The 15,542-nt window shown below is 42.7% G+C and overlaps 1 protein-coding gene across 7 annotated transcripts in view; it reads left to right on the top strand.

The window, feature by feature from the left end:
* Positions 1 to 914: 914 nt before the first annotated feature.
* LOC121540597 (protein MON2 homolog) overlaps positions 915 to 15,542 on the top strand; it is a 79,667-nt gene continuing 65,039 nt past the window's right edge. For all 7 annotated transcript variants that reach the window (XM_045207806.1, XM_041849596.2, XM_045207803.1 and 4 more), the window contains exon 1: positions 915 to 1,356. In XM_045207806.1, the coding sequence (XP_045063741.1) occupies positions 1,249 to 1,356 (108 nt within the window). In that variant the 5' untranslated portion in view covers positions 915 to 1,248. The remainder of the gene's footprint in view (positions 1,357 to 15,542) is intronic.

Raw genomic sequence — 15,542 nt, 5'->3', positions numbered from 1 at the left:
TGTCATGCTACAGTATGTGTTTACTATTGAGCGCATACAGGTAACTGCCAAAATAAAGGAAACACCAACATAAAGTGTCTTGATAGGGCGTTGGGCCACCACGAGCCGCCAGAACAGCTTCAACGTGCCTTGGCATTGATTCTACACGTTTCTGGAACTCTATTGGAGGGATGCAACACCATTCTTCCATGAGAAATTATCCATCATTTGTTGTTTTGTTGATTTATGGTGGAAAATTCTGTCTCAGTCACCTCTCCAGAATATCCCATAAGTGTACAATTGGGTTGAGATCTGGTGACTGAGAAGAGAGAGAGAGAGAGAGAGAGAGAGAGAGAGAGAGAGAGAGAGAGACACCCACACACCCTTTAAACCCTCTACACTCCTTTGAGACCCCTCTTTCAACATCACTGAGTTCTCTTCTTCTAACCATGGTAGCCAAAATAATGGGCAACTGGTCATTTTTATACATGACACTAAGCATGATGGGATGTTAATTGCTTAATTAACTCAGGAACCACACCTGTGTGGAAGCACCTGCTTTCAATATACTTTGTATCCCTCATGTATCCCTCATTTATTTATGCAGTTACCTGTACATTGCCTTTATAAAATACTACATCAATTTGTTTGCATTACTCCACTAGAGGACGCTGGAATCATTCTGCTGGAATCCGCATGTTTACGGAAGTGCAAGTGACGTGTCAATGGAAAAATCTCAATTGTATCTCCTCACGTCCTCGCTACTCGTCTGCTTCAAAAAAAACATTGGATGAGAAAGCCAGAGGTCCCGCCCCTCTGACCTTCTCCTCCAATGGGTTTTGAAAAGGAGACGATGAGCGAGGAGAGAGGAGAGAGGCGCAAGGAGAATACAATTGAGATCTTCCCAATGTCTACCAAAGCATTGTGGGATCGAAACGGTGCTTGCAATGGTGACTGCTGGAGCCGGGAAACTGAGAAAAATTAACCACATAAATGTCACCAGTAGCTAGAATTGTGCTAATGATGATAATGTATGACACCACCGTCTAGGCTTTTTTGTTGTGGACAAGCTTGCATCCCTTCGATTCTGTATTGGCAAAGTAGAAAACTGGAATATTGACTTGTGTCAGTGGACGCTTGCTGAGGTCCACAGCGTTTTTCTTTTTCCTTATTCAAAGGAGCTGAATAAGTAGGCCGGGGACCAGTATCCTAGGATTGCATTTATTATTATTTCAAGCTTTGATATTTGGGCCGAATACATAATCCAAAATGTCGACTAGTAGTCCAGAAGCGGTGAAGAAATTACTCGAGAACATGCAGACGGATCTGCGGTCCCTGTCCATGGAATGCAAGAAGAAATTTCCCCCAGTCAAAGAGGTAGTTATGGCAGTCTAACGTTATAGCTAGCAATTCCTCTCTAGCTTTCGCTCAGTTTCACTCTACTGTGTGTTATGTGATGTTTTGCCACCTCACCACTGATTATACACTTAGATGCAACTGCTGATGTTGTCATGCAAGTGCATCGAGTGACGCGAGCGCTCGCGACATGTATCAGAAAGAGGAAGTCTAAATGGATCCTTGTGACGTCCCAACTCTGACGTCACCCAATTGAAGTAGACATTTAAAAGGGGTTGGGTTAGGTAAGGGTTATTGTTAGGGTTTACCATCAGAAATAATAGTGTGATACCCAGTTGTGAAGGCTGCATGGATGCTAGCCAGCAGATCCGTCCCGCTTGCTTACATTTTCATCAGGGTCAGACAGCATTCCTGTGTATATTAAGACACCACTGAGCCGGCGCAAGCTATGGCTCGGAAAATGTACCTCAATTCAGGGATGAGAAATGCGTTGTACTCCGAATTGGCCCATTATTCTAACTGTTACATCAAGAAGATTGAAAGACTACTAGTTTTTCTGGAAAACTGGCCTTTTCATCCTCATACTAGGTAACAGCAGCCATTTTTGGAATGTCAATGTCAGCCAATCAGCTCATTTGTTGTTCAACCCTACATGCCATTCCATAATGGCTGCTGATGCTACTGCTAGCTAGCATGAGGACGAAAACAGCAGTTTAATTAAAAGCTAGCACTCGTTCGATCTTCTCGGGTTAACATTTCATTTGGGATAATGGACAATTTGGAGTACAAGGCATTTCTCATCCCTGGACTGAGGTACGTTTTCTGAGCCATGTCTCGCACCGGCTTTGCGGTGTCTTAATATACACAGCAATGCTCTACGACCCTAGTGCAGCTGTAAGAAAGCGGGTCAGATCTGCTGGCTACATGGATGCCAAAGATTTTTATATTATAACTAACCCAAAGATTTTGGGATGCTTTGCCAAGGTGTAGGCGTGATCGGTAGCCAATTGTAAAATACTGACTTTACATTCATTGATGGGACGTGCATTGTTTTGTGTGGATGTCAGTGTAATCGGTGTGAAATGGCTAGCTAGTTAGCGGTGCGCACTAATAGCGTTTCAATCGGTGACGTCACTCGCTCTGAGACCTTGAAGTAGTTGTTTCCCTTGCTCTGCAAGGGCCGTGGCTTTTGTGGAGCGACGGGTAACGGTGCTTCGAAGGGTGACTGTTGTCGATGTGTGCAGAGGGTCCCTGGTTCAAGCCCAGGTAGGGGCGAGGAGAGGGACGGAAGCAACACTGTTACATTGATGCTGTTGACCCGGATCACTGGTTGCTGTGGAAAAGGAGGAGGTCAAATGGGGGGTGAGTGTAACCGGTGTGAAATGGCTAGCTAGTTAGCGCTGCGCACTAATAGCGTTTCAATCGGTGACGTCACTCGCTCTGAGACCTCGAAGTAGTTGTTTCCCTTGCTCTGCAAGGGCCGCGGCTTTTGTGGAGCGACGGGTAACGGTGCTTCGAGGGTGACTGTTGTCGATGTGTGCAGAGGGTCCCTGGTTCAAGCCCAGGTAGGGGCGAGGAGAGGGACGGAAGCAACACTGTTACATCAGGATCAGCTTTTTCACATAATTTTGAGCTTGAATGATTCTCAAAATGAAGATGCTTAGTGTTGCCACTGCATTGGTCAGAAATGCTACATCCCAAGTGTTGTGATTGATGGCAGAGTGTTTCTTTTCCAGGTTAAACTGCTGACAATTTGTGAACTCTGTGCGGTTCGCTTAATTTTTTGTGCAGTGTGAACACTCCAAAGGAACTCAGACCCCTCAAAGTGCTTGCAATGGTGCTTGCTGTTTTTCATGGTTCCAGTGAAGGGAAATCTTAACGCTGCAGCGTACAATGACATTCTAGACAATTCTGTGCTTCCAACTTTGTGGCAACAGTTTGGGGAAGGCCCTTTCCTGTTTCAGCATGACAAACACTTACACTCCATGATTTTGGAATGAGATGTTTGACAAGCAGGTGTCCACATCCTTTTGGTTACGTAGTGTATGTGTTTTAGCCTGTTAAGATTTTTTGTTTGCAATATGTGATCTTTAGGCTAAGAGGTTCGTAAGCTGTTGGTGGGGTTTGAATAGTGTGAGAAGACAACATATTTAGTTGGAATCGCATATAAGGGTATAAAATCAATGCTAGTTCTTAAAGGGGAAGTAGCCTACATTGGGTGTACAATTTTCAGTTACAGCATTATTTAATCTGCAGTATTCCTCTGCTATTTATTCTGTTAATATTATCTTCTGATTATAATTATTATGTCTAATCTTTTATCTAAATGCAATGTATTTGCTTCCAAAATGTAAGTAGGAATATTTAGCTGGCCGATACGTTCTGATGGAATGTCTTGTCCTGCACTTTGTAAAAACCAAGAGTACATTGAGTGAATGTTGGAAAAAGATCTTGGTTCCTTTTTCTAAACCACTATGTGAATGCAAAGAGGACTCGGACCTCAAAATAGGTTAAGTGAACTGGCAAATGAGTTGAGTCCTTATTCAAAGGCAAGGTTAGTGTGAATAGAAAAAGAACTGAGTTCACTTTAAAAAGGACTGAGATCGGTTCTTTTAAATAGGACTATATGTGAAAACAGTTTTGATGCCTGGTCTACGTCATCTGGCTAAATCATTTCCATATAGGATTAAAGATTTGCCTTTCAAACTGAGAATACTGCTATCTAGCCTTCCTCTCTAAACTAGCTACAGAGAAGCTACCGTATTTTCCGCACTATAAGGCGCACCGGAGTATAAGCCGCAGCAGCTAAATTGAATGATATTGAATGATGTGTACATATATAAGCCGCACTGGACTATAAGCCGCAGTTGTTTTAATGTTTAATTACCATATGTAAGGGTTCGTGCACAGAGGGGATTGTCGGGAAAGAGATGGCTGCTTGAGGAAGCTCCCATTTATTAACATTTCAACAAACAAGTTGCATATTTGCATAACGTATTCAAGTGTTACCATTTAGTGCAATAGTAGCTACAGAACATATACTGTGCTGTGTAAACTGTACTGTATCACATAGCGTTTCAGACACACAAACTTTTCAACTTTCAAACTTAAACGAGTGCGCTCCCAGCGCACATACCGGCAGTGATCTACAGCAGTGGTTTTCAACCAGTGGTCCTTGAGGGAGTGCTAGGGGTTCCCCAGCAAAATTAGTTAATAAGCGTCACAATCATTTAACCACTTAACTTTGGTTATTTTTGAAAAACCTTGAAAAAGTGTGCACATCTTTGAATATTTATCTACATTATAGCCTACAGTAGTACCATAACAAAAACAAAGCTTACAGCGCTTGACGAGGCAATATCAATGGCTAAATTAAATGTGTTTTTTTGAAAGTGCAAAATAAAGTGCCTGTAACACGACAGTAAGCGCAGAGCCTAAAGTTGCAGCAACACGGCTGCTTAAAATATACGGTAATCAGCCTACCAGAAAAGTCATTAATCATCGTCTTCATCTTTTAGGCAAAGGTGCAGTACACGGCTGTAACCAGAAAAGTCAAGTCATTAATCCTCATCTCCGTCTTCTTCCTGCGTACTAAAACCACCAAAGTCCTCATCTTCAGTGTCGGAAACGAACAGGCTCAGGGGTGGCTTCGCCAGCCACTCTCCTCTCTCCTTCGTTGTCGCTCTCAAAACCAACGAACTCCTCTTCGTCACTGTCGGAATCGAACAGCCTCTGAAGGGCCTCAGCTGTGGCGGCGCCCTCCTCTTCATCACGCAGCAGTCCAGCCTTTCGAACCCGTTAATGATCGTGGATGTTTTGACAGCCAGATTGACTGCCTTTAACTTAAAAGCTGCATCATATGCATTTCTACGTTTGTTTTCCATAATGAGGGTTTGTGCATGAAAACTTCCTTTGCACAAACTGTCTCGCTCTCGTAATGTCTGTCTGTCTGTCTTGCTCTCGTTCTGCTCTCTCGTTCTGTCTCTCGTACCACTCTCGGTTCCACTTTTACTTTTGCGCGCTTACCTGTCTCACTTCTTTTCCGGCCTCCAGCTTTTCCTGCTGGAGCCCGCCGCTAAAGGTGGGGGGCGCGGACCGGTCATAGAGCCCATAGAGTTAAAGTTGGTGGACTGTAACCTGTAAAATCCATAGATTTAGGAGGTCTTCTAGTGGCCGTTAGCTGTAAAAATCCATAGATTAGCCGCACCGTTATATAAGCCGCAGGGTCGAAAAATGGGGAAAAAAGGCGCGGCTTATAGTCCGAAAATTACGGTATTCCAATTTCCAGATGTCGATCTCACAAACTGTCCAAGCTGATGCAGTTTTACAGTAGAAATGGAATGATGCTCTTTTTTATTGCATCTAGCTTACATGCTGAGTACTGACTGTCTCCATTTTGCCACAGGTGCTTGGACTACGCCTTGTATTCATTGCATCAATTGGCTTAGCATGAGAACAATACAGCAGAGTAGGGTATGTTCGTGCGTTGTGTTTTACAGTACAAATACCTGGAGCATTGCCACAAGGATTAGCCTACTCCTCTGGTAAGCCAAATGCAGACACTTGTTTACATGATCTCACCTCGCCTAAACACACCAGACCTGTTTTGTCATTTTCCTATTTGCTTGATTATATGTGACTCGTTTCAGGAAACTAGGCGTATGTCACACGTCACTACTTCACAGGAGAGCCATTTGAACGTAAACTATTTTTTAAAATCAAAATTCGTTTTTTGGCAGAAATGCCCACTGGAACGTGAACTTTCATGTGCCTTAATAACAAACGTGTGTGCCATCTGTAAATACTAATAAAATAGTTAAATTACGAGCCTAGTTGGATTAGCTATGGAAAAAGACAGCAACGTTCGCGCTAGCCATGATTGGCTGAGATAATGAGTGGGCTGGACAAGCTGAGAGATGAGTTCAGATTAGTAGCACGCTTCTGTCTATAGCATGAGCTGGTCAGTATGTGTAGGTAATCCTTTATAACACTGCTTTTTTGAATGTAACCACGTAGTAGAACTGCGTAAGTGTTGCTCTCCACTTTCTGGAGGACCGATTATTGAAATCAGTGGAATTAGAGTATGATAGCTAAGGAGATGGAGAAAATTCTGGCGTTTGATTGCAAATATGCAGACTGAGTCAAAAAGAGAACACACAGAAGGCTGTTTTATAAAACATCTGTCTCCGGATTACATCTTCAAACTAAGGGCAACCATGGCATCCATGACAGAGAGGGTGAAGCATCCATCCATGTATATGGGTAAGATAGTCTAGCAAACTACATTTTCAGATATTACACGTTTCTAATTTAGTCAAAGTCATTTTCATTTCAAGTTGGTGTACTGTTAGCTAGCTAGCTAACGTTAGCTGGCTGGCTCGCTAGCTACGTTACGTGTATGATCTGTGTAGTAATATTATTCGTATCTCAGAGCCATTTGCATTGCTAGTTATAGCCTAATGTTAGCTAGCTAACATTGAACCTGGTTGGTTAGCTACCTGCAGATTCATGCAGGGTAGTAACGTTTTCAGTTGGGATTATGGTTCGTTGTTTAGCTAGCTAGCTACATGTCTAAATAAAAGACTCCACTGCAAGTAACCATTTCAATAGAATGTTCATGATGTCACTGCGACAACTGTCGATAGAGGTAGCTGGTAAATCCGCTCTGGCTATCTACTCCGATTTCAGAGCTCTCTCGTCTGAGTGTGCTAGAGCGCAGAATAACTGACACATTTATGAACGCTCAACACCCGTTGAATATGGCCGGTGTTAGTAAACGTTGGCAAAAAAGCGTAATTAAATTGTTGCCAGCAGCACAGTTGCAGTCACCAACACTCTGGATAACATACAAACAGCCTAACCAGCTCTGCTAGGGTGAGTAAAATGGTCAGAGTGAGCTGTTCTCTCATTTGTGTCTGGAAGTAGCTGGCAAGCTAGCCAATGTTAGCCAGTTAGCTTGGGTGCTTGACTGCTGTTGTAAGGTCAGAACGCTCGGATCAACCCTACTCCTCGGCCAGAGCGTCCAGTGTGTGCTCTGAATGCTCTGAGAGCGAAACGCTCTGAATTTACGAACAGACAATCTGACAACGCTCTGAGTTTCCGAACGCCCAGAGCACACTCTGGCACTCCAGATTACATTTACGAACCAGCCTTTAGTCTTGAAATCTTTGGTTGTTTAGTACATGGCCTCACATGTGAATCCTTAAAGAGATGGGTGGGGCTAAAGCTTAAGAGGGTGTGAACGATGCTGAATTGGTGTAGACAAAGAAGAGCTCTCCAGTAGGTGTACCAAAACCATTCAAGGGCCATTTTCTCAAAAGTGAGGCTACAAGTTTATCAACTTTCAAAGCAGAATTACTTTCCCATTGTTCCTCAACTGTAGTTTATGATATACAATTTTCTAGCTCTGAGTCTCTACTTTTATCCGATGTAAAAAACACCATTTCAAATGTTGCTACATAAGGTCGAGCCGGTCGGTCACATATATTCAACACTTGGTAATTTGCTGTTAGTGCAGAGTTCATATACTGTAGCCTACAGGACAGGAATTTCCTGCATTGTCCTCTGAACTCTCATTTTATAGGTAAAAGGAATGAGCCTAAGACAATCTGATTAACTTGTTAATGGCCAGTCTCGACGACTCACTTGCTTTGGAGGTTTTGGTTGAGGGTCTTTAATAGTACTGTATTATACCACAGCATTGTTGAATACTTGTTTCTGATTGTCTAGAAGGGCATTCTAGTACTATAATAATCTCTTTAGGACAACATGTTTGCATCCAGATACAAATGTAGCCATGTTTGGTTGGCACGAATGTTGTCATGTTTGTGTCACAGTCAACCCACATTTATGGTGTTATGGCAGTGTAACTAATTCATTAATTGGATTTATATTGCACTTTTCTACCAACTGAGGTACTCAAAGCACTTTACAAATAGGGGGAAACTCACCTCATCCACCACCAATATGTAGCACCCACCTGGGTGATGCACGGCGACCATTTTTGTGCCAGAACGCTCAGCACACATTACATTTTACATTTTAGTCATTTAGCAGACGCTCTTATCCAGAGCGACTTACAGTTAGTGAGTGCATACATATTTCATACACATCAGCTATCAGGTGGAGAGGTGAGGAGTGATATATGCCCATTAGGAATGAGGGGAATGATTAGGTGGCCATGATGGAATGGGACGAGTTTGGGAATTTAGCCATGCCACTGGGGTTAACACCCCTACTCTTACGATAAGTGCCATGGGATTTTTAATGACCACAGAGAGTCAGGACACCCGTTTAACTTCCCATCTGAAAGACGGCACCCTACGCAGGGCAATGTTTCTTCACGACCCTGGGATCTTCATAGACCAGAGGGAAGAGTGCCCCCTACTGGCCCCAAAACACCAGTTCCAGCAGCATCTGGTCTCCCATCCAGGGACCAACCCTGCTTAGCTTCAGGGGCAAGCCAGCAGTGGGATGCAGGTAGGTCTGGGCTATATGGCTTAAAAATCATATCAAATTTTTTTTTTCTAACTTATGGGTGATTCACAATACACAGTGCATTCGGAAAGTATTCAGACCCCTTGACTTTTTCAACATTTTGTTACATTACAGCCTTATTCTAAAATGGATTCAACAAAATGTTTTCCTCATCAATCTACACACAATACCCCATAATGACAAAGAAAAAAAACATATCTTATTTGCACAAGTATTCAGATCCTTTGCTATGAGACTCAAAATTGAGCGCAGGTGCATCCTGTTTTCATTGATCTTCCGTGAGATGATTCTACAACTTGATTAGAGTCCACCTGTGGTAAATTCAATTGATTGGATATGATTTGGAAAGGCACACACCTGTCTATATAAGGTTCCACAGTTGACAGTGCATGTCAGAGCAAAAGCCAAGCCGTGAGGTCAAAGGAATTGTCCGTAGAGCTCCGAGACAGGACTGAGCAATCGGGGGAGAAGGTCCTTGGTCTGACAGAGCTCCAAGGTTCCTCTGTGGAGATGGGAGAAACTTCCAGAAGGACAACCATCTCTGCAGCACTCCACCAATCAGGACTTTATGGTAGAGTGGCCACACGGAAGCCATTCCTCAGTAAAAAGCACATGACAGCCCGCTTGGAGTTTGCCAAAAGGCACCTAAAGGACTCTCAGACCATGAGAAACAAGAATCTCTGGTCTGATGAAACCAAGACTGAACTCTTTGGCCTGAATGCCAAGTGTCACGCCTGAGGAAACCCCTGCACCATCCCTACGGTGAAGCATGGTGGTGGCAGCACCATGCTGTGGGGATGTTTTTCAGCGGCAGGGACTGGGAGACCAGTCAGGATCGAGGGAAAGATGAACGGAGCAAAGTACAGAGAGATCCTTGATGAAAGCCTCTTCAGAGCGCTCAGGACCCTCGACTGGGGTGAAAGTTCACCTTCCAACAGGACAACGACCAAGCACACACAGCCAAGACAACGCAGGAGTGGTTGGGACAAGCCTCTGAATGTCCTTGAGTGGCCCAGCCAAAGCCCGGACTTGAACCCGATCGAACATCTCTGGAGAGACCTGAAAATAGCTGTGCAGCTATTTGTAAATGGTTTATTTCAGTTTTTTATTTTAGAATAAGGCTGTTACGTAACAAAATGTTGAAAAAGTCAAGGGGTCTGAATACTTTCCAAATGCAAATAATGTATATCTATTTTCTGTATTATTATTATTATTATTATTATTATTACCTTTTCTCTAAATAAGCTTTTTTTCACAATTTTAAAAGTTGATACACTGCATTTGAAACAGTCAGGAATATCTAATGAATTCAGGGCTTGTAAAATTATACCTAGGCTAAATATAAGCCTTCAGCCATAAGACCCACTAATTATTTCATCAAAATAGTTTAACCTGCTTTTTTGCAATAATCACTGATCTGGCTTTCAACTCTGTTCATGATAATGCCCTTTTTGTTACAAATGTAACCAGAACCATGCACAATGCACATCCACTAATAATGACCAACTTCTGGTAGCAGGCATTATGGACAATTAAGACATAAACAATCTCTCAAGCACAAGCCCACTGCTAGTGAGTAGCCAGCTAATATTTTATATTTCAAATCTAGCCAACTTGGATCTATTTGCTTGCTAACAAGGTAGAACAGTTGAACTGTTATGAATACACCCTCCTGTCCGTCTCCAACTGTTTGAACAATATAGCCTGTTCACTTTGTTTTAGATGTTGAAATCAAATGGCCTACCTGGATAAGAATATTCTTTTTTTTAAATGAGAATGACTGACTTGCCAATTCCTTATACAAATGCGTGTTTTTATGCTTATTGCACATTTATAAAGCACAGATTAGACAGCAGCATATAAGTCTGTGGCAAAAATGCTGCTAGCGCGACAGAAACTGAGCATGAGTTTTCCACAATCATGTTCATTGATACTCCTGTCTTAGTAGGGTCTGTTCTGTTCTAAATTTTGGGAGTTGAGACATAAAAAGGGTATCGTTACAAAGGTTACGTTCTGCTCTATTACAGTAAAATAATGTCAATGTGTTTCCGTGTCCATATGACGGATTGTCGTCCCCAAACCTCAAATGAAAATAGTGAGTTGAAACTGCTGTCAGAGAGGAAGATGTGATCTTTCGTCTCGTTGTTGTTAGTGGCAGGAGGAAGGGCTTGGTGTCTGTGTGCGAGTGGGAAGGTGCACACAGCACAAAAGGAGCGAAGGAGACGAGACCAAAAAAACATTCATAAACAAATAAACAAATACAAAAATGTGATTCTTGCGATACATTGCGCTAAAACATACAGTGCATTCGGAAAGTATTCACACCCCTTGAATCTTACCACATTTTGTAATGTTACAGCCTTATTCTTAAATTGATTCAATTTATTTTTTCCCCCTCATCAATCTACAAACAATACCCCATAATGACAAAGCAAAAACAGTTTAAAAAAAAAAATCTTAGCACATGAAAATTCACATTTACCTAAGTATTCAGATCCTTTACTCAGTACTTTGTTGAAGCACCTTTGGCAGCGATTACAGCCTGAGTTTCTTGGGGATGAGACATTGGCACACCGTATTTGGGGAGTTTCTCCCATTTTTTCTGCAGATCCTCTCAAGCTCTGTCAGGTTGGATGGGGAGCTTCACTGCACAGCTATTTTCAGGTCTCCCCAGAGATGTTAGATCGGGTTCAAGTCCGGCTTGGCTGGGCCACTGAAGGACATTCAGAGACTTGTCCCAGCCACCCGCGTTGTTTGGCTGGGTTCTTAGGGTGGTCCTGCTGGAAGGTGAACTCGCCCAGTGAGGTCCTGAGCGCTCTGGAGCAGGTTTTCACAAGGATCTCTCTGTACTTTTCTCAGTTAATCTTTCCTCGATCCTGACTAGTCTCGCAGTCCCCTGCCGCTGAAAAATCCCACAGCATGATGCTGCCACCACTCATGCTTCACATAGGGATGGTGCAGGTATCCTCAGATGGGACGCTGGATTCAGGCCAAAGAGTTAATCTTGTTTCATCAGACAGACACGGTAGAGTCCTTTAGGTGACTTTTGGCAAACTCAAGCGCTGTATGCGCCTTTACTGAGGAGTGTTGCTGGCCACTCTACCATAAAAGGCCTGTTTTGGTACCTCCGCCAGATCTGTGCCTCGACACAATCCGTTCAGAGCTCAGAAATCCTTGACCTCATGGTTGGTTTTTGCTCGACATGCACTGTCAACTGTGGGACCTTATATAGACAGGTGTGTGCCTTTCCAATCAATTGAATTTACCACAGGTGGACTCCAATCAAGTTGTAGAAACATCTCAAGGATGATCAATGGAAACAGGATGCACCTGAGCTCAATTTCTAGTCTCATAGCAAAGGGTCTGAATACTTATGTAAATAAGGTATTTATGTTTTTGTTTTTTTATGCATTTGCAAACATTTCTAAACTTGTTTTTGTTTTGTCATTATGGGGTATTGTGTGTAGATTGATAAGAATAAACAATTATTTAATCCATTTTAGAATAAGGCTGTAACGTATTTTCATTGTGGAAAAAGTCAAGACCAATAAAAAAACAAATAGCTTTTAAAAAATCCAGCAATTCGACCATGAAGGCCTGATTCACGCAGTCTCCTCTGAACAGTTGATGTTGAGATGTGTCTGTTACTTGAACTCTGTGAAGCATTTATTTGGGCTGCAGTCTGAGGTGCAGTTAACTCTAATGAACTTATCCTCTTCAGCAGAGGTAACTCTGGGTCTTCCTTTCCTGTGGCTGTCCTCATGAGAGCCAGTTTCATCATAGCGCTTTATGTTTTTTTGCGACTGCCTTCATGTCTTCAAGTAATGATGGACTGTCGTTTCTCTTTGCTTATTTGAGCTGTTCTTGCCATAATATGGAATTGGTCTTTTGCCTTTTACCTTCTGTATACCCCCCTACCTTGTCACAACACAACTGATTGGCTCAACCGCAATAAGAAGGAAATAAATTCCACACATTTACTGTTAACAAGGCACAACTGTTAATAGAAATGCATTCCAGGTGACTACCTCATGAAGCTGATTGAGAGAATGCCAAGTGTGCAAAGCTGTCATCAAGGCAAAGGGTGGCTACTTTGAAGAATCTCAAATATAAAATGTATTTTGATTTGTTTAACACTTTTTGGTAACTGCATGATTCCATATGTGTTATTTCATAGTTTTGATGTTTCACTATTATCCTAAATGTAGAAAATAGTAAAAATTAAGAAAAACACTTGAATGAGTAGGTGTCCAAACTTTTGATGGAGTATATTAAGAAGCTTAAGTGGAAATGCATCAGTATCAACAGTGGATAGCTTATTGACCATGCAGACTGAACACAAGTGTCTCGTGGTCGAGCAACAACAAATGCGCTCTTTGAGTGACAGGGCGGGGGTGGGCTAGGTCTATGTGGAAAGCGGCATTGGGAGAGAGGCTAGAATCTGGCTGTACTACGCCTGACCTTTGCTGGGCTTTCTAAGTAGGCTATCTTTTACATTTCTATCAAGATATCTGAATTATCTTACATTTTTATGGGAACTGAGAATGTCAGTTGTGCCCTTGAGTCTTTTCTCTTTTTACTCAGATAGCCAGGTACGAGACACCTCCTTGACCAGTCTTGCACAACCCCCATTCATTTACCTCTTTTACTGCAGTGCAGCCGTTTTCTCTCAGGTTTGTCTGGGTTAAGAAGGGCTGAGAAGAATCCCATTGAATTTTCTACATCACAGTTTCACGCTCAAGACCTTTCCTTCTATTTAGTGGCAGGCAGCTAAATCAGTGGGAGCTTCTCTGTTTGTTGTGCTATGATCGCTTAAGTCTGAGAAAACACACACACACAGCAGCTGTCTCTGTTGATGAGTTACAGTGCTGTGTTTGTCGACTGTCTCTGAAATGTGGCATCTCCATCCTCCTTCATACCCCACCTGTACGGCTGACTTTGCCACACCGATGTCATACAGTCTGAAGAAATAACAAGCTGAAAAGCAGAAACTTAAGAACTGACAGAATGTCAGACTAAGGTTTGGATTAATTGAATAAGCCCCTTCAATGTAGGCTATGCAGCAGCAGAACCAATGCGAAATTCTGCAGTGTAAGTTCCTCTCTCAGCTTGTGTTCTTCTGAGACCGCCTATAAGCGGCTGAGCAAATGATGCTGGTCTTTGGGAGAAGTATTGCGTTTGCATTCAGGCTGGTGCCCAACTTCATGAATAACTCTCCCCTAGGATAAGTCATGTAGTGAAGTTAGGCCTATGAGTGTGACCTGGTCCTCCCACTATTTGTCCTCAAGCTGTTGTAGTGTGGATGAACCTTTGCATTCAGTGGCTTCATACGCCCTTCACAGCGTGGTTCACAGAAATAGTTCTAAACTGCCAGCTTGTAATTTTGGCTCATACTGATTCAGACAGAAGCTTCTCAGTTCTATTTTAAAGGGGAAGAAAGTCATGCAGTGTCAGGCCTTTTTGGGCTCAGTTAGCGTTTTACTGGGTAAGCGTGTGGGCGGGGAGGGTGGACTTGGTACAGAAAGACTACTGACTGAGCTAGCATGAATAGACTGGTGTGGTTTCATGCAGTGGCTGGTCTGGTTGATGACATCAGGAAAATGACATTTCCTCCCTTTTCTGGTCCTGTGGTAGATGTGCTACAGAGAGCTGACTGGCTTCTGTGTAAGTCTGTTGTTTACCAGTCCCACTGTAGCCCAGTACCTCAGGTAGGCAAAGTATTGTTTGACTTTACCTAAATGACTCATAGCAGATCCATTCCACTCTCATCACAAACATGAAGAACGAGGAAATGAAACCAGTTATTTTGAGTGTGAAAGTGTGAGGGTGTGCAAGCATCCAATAAACATCAATAGGCTCGGCTAAATGTTGCCCTCTCCTATTGATAAATTGCACTCTCGATTTACCATTTCAAGGTTTTCCATGTGCAATTAGTAGGCTTAGGGCCTATGTGGGGACAGTGCTTCAATGGTTTTCCATGTGCATGTCATCAGGTCTAAAGGCTCAGCCTTGACGGTGCAGTGTTATCCAGTTTCAGGTTGGTAAGAACAGAACAGAAGGACACATGGTTTCACTCAAGGTTGAACTGATTTAAGGCTCTCGGATATGCTTTATTATGTTATGTGACCGATTGATGCCTGTTGTTGTGTTTGTAGGGAGTGGAGTGCAATGATCTTGTGTTGTCCTTCCTTTACTTAAGGTTTCTGTAGGCAGTTCAGCATTTACCTGGATTCTAAAATCCACTTGATTCTATACCAATATGAATAATTGTATTTAATAACGAGGCAAGTTCAGTATTGGCATCAGGATCATCATCAGCAGAATTAGGCTTATCCTTGCTGATAGTGTTATCCATAAAGCCTATATCTTCAACATTGTAATTAGGCTGTTTCCCTAAAGACCATGGACCATCCCTTATGTTGTCATCTTTAATCATCATCATCTTCCTTCCATGAGAGGCTCCCATTCACGTTGCGTACGGCGTCCATTCACTGTGGCTCCTCTGAGCCCTGCTAGTGCTAGGCCCGCCTAATCACAATGTCTGGTGTGTGAGGAGGGTTTGAGAAGGACCTTTAAGGCTATTTATAACAAAGATAACACAGCGTTGCCTTTTGCTCTCAACAGCACTGTAGCGAAATTCACTTGGAAATAATGTCAGTTGTGCGCCACAATCGTATACAGCCAAACAAGGAACATCAAGGGTGCTGGAA

The sequence above is a fragment of the Coregonus clupeaformis genome, chromosome 26 (genome assembly GCF_020615455.1).
Source record: "Coregonus clupeaformis isolate EN_2021a chromosome 26, ASM2061545v1, whole genome shotgun sequence".
In the NCBI taxonomy this organism is placed as follows: Eukaryota; Metazoa; Chordata; class Actinopteri; order Salmoniformes; family Salmonidae; genus Coregonus; species Coregonus clupeaformis.
The sequence above is the reverse complement of the archived record's forward strand: the minus strand, read 5'-3'. Positions and strand labels throughout refer to the sequence as shown.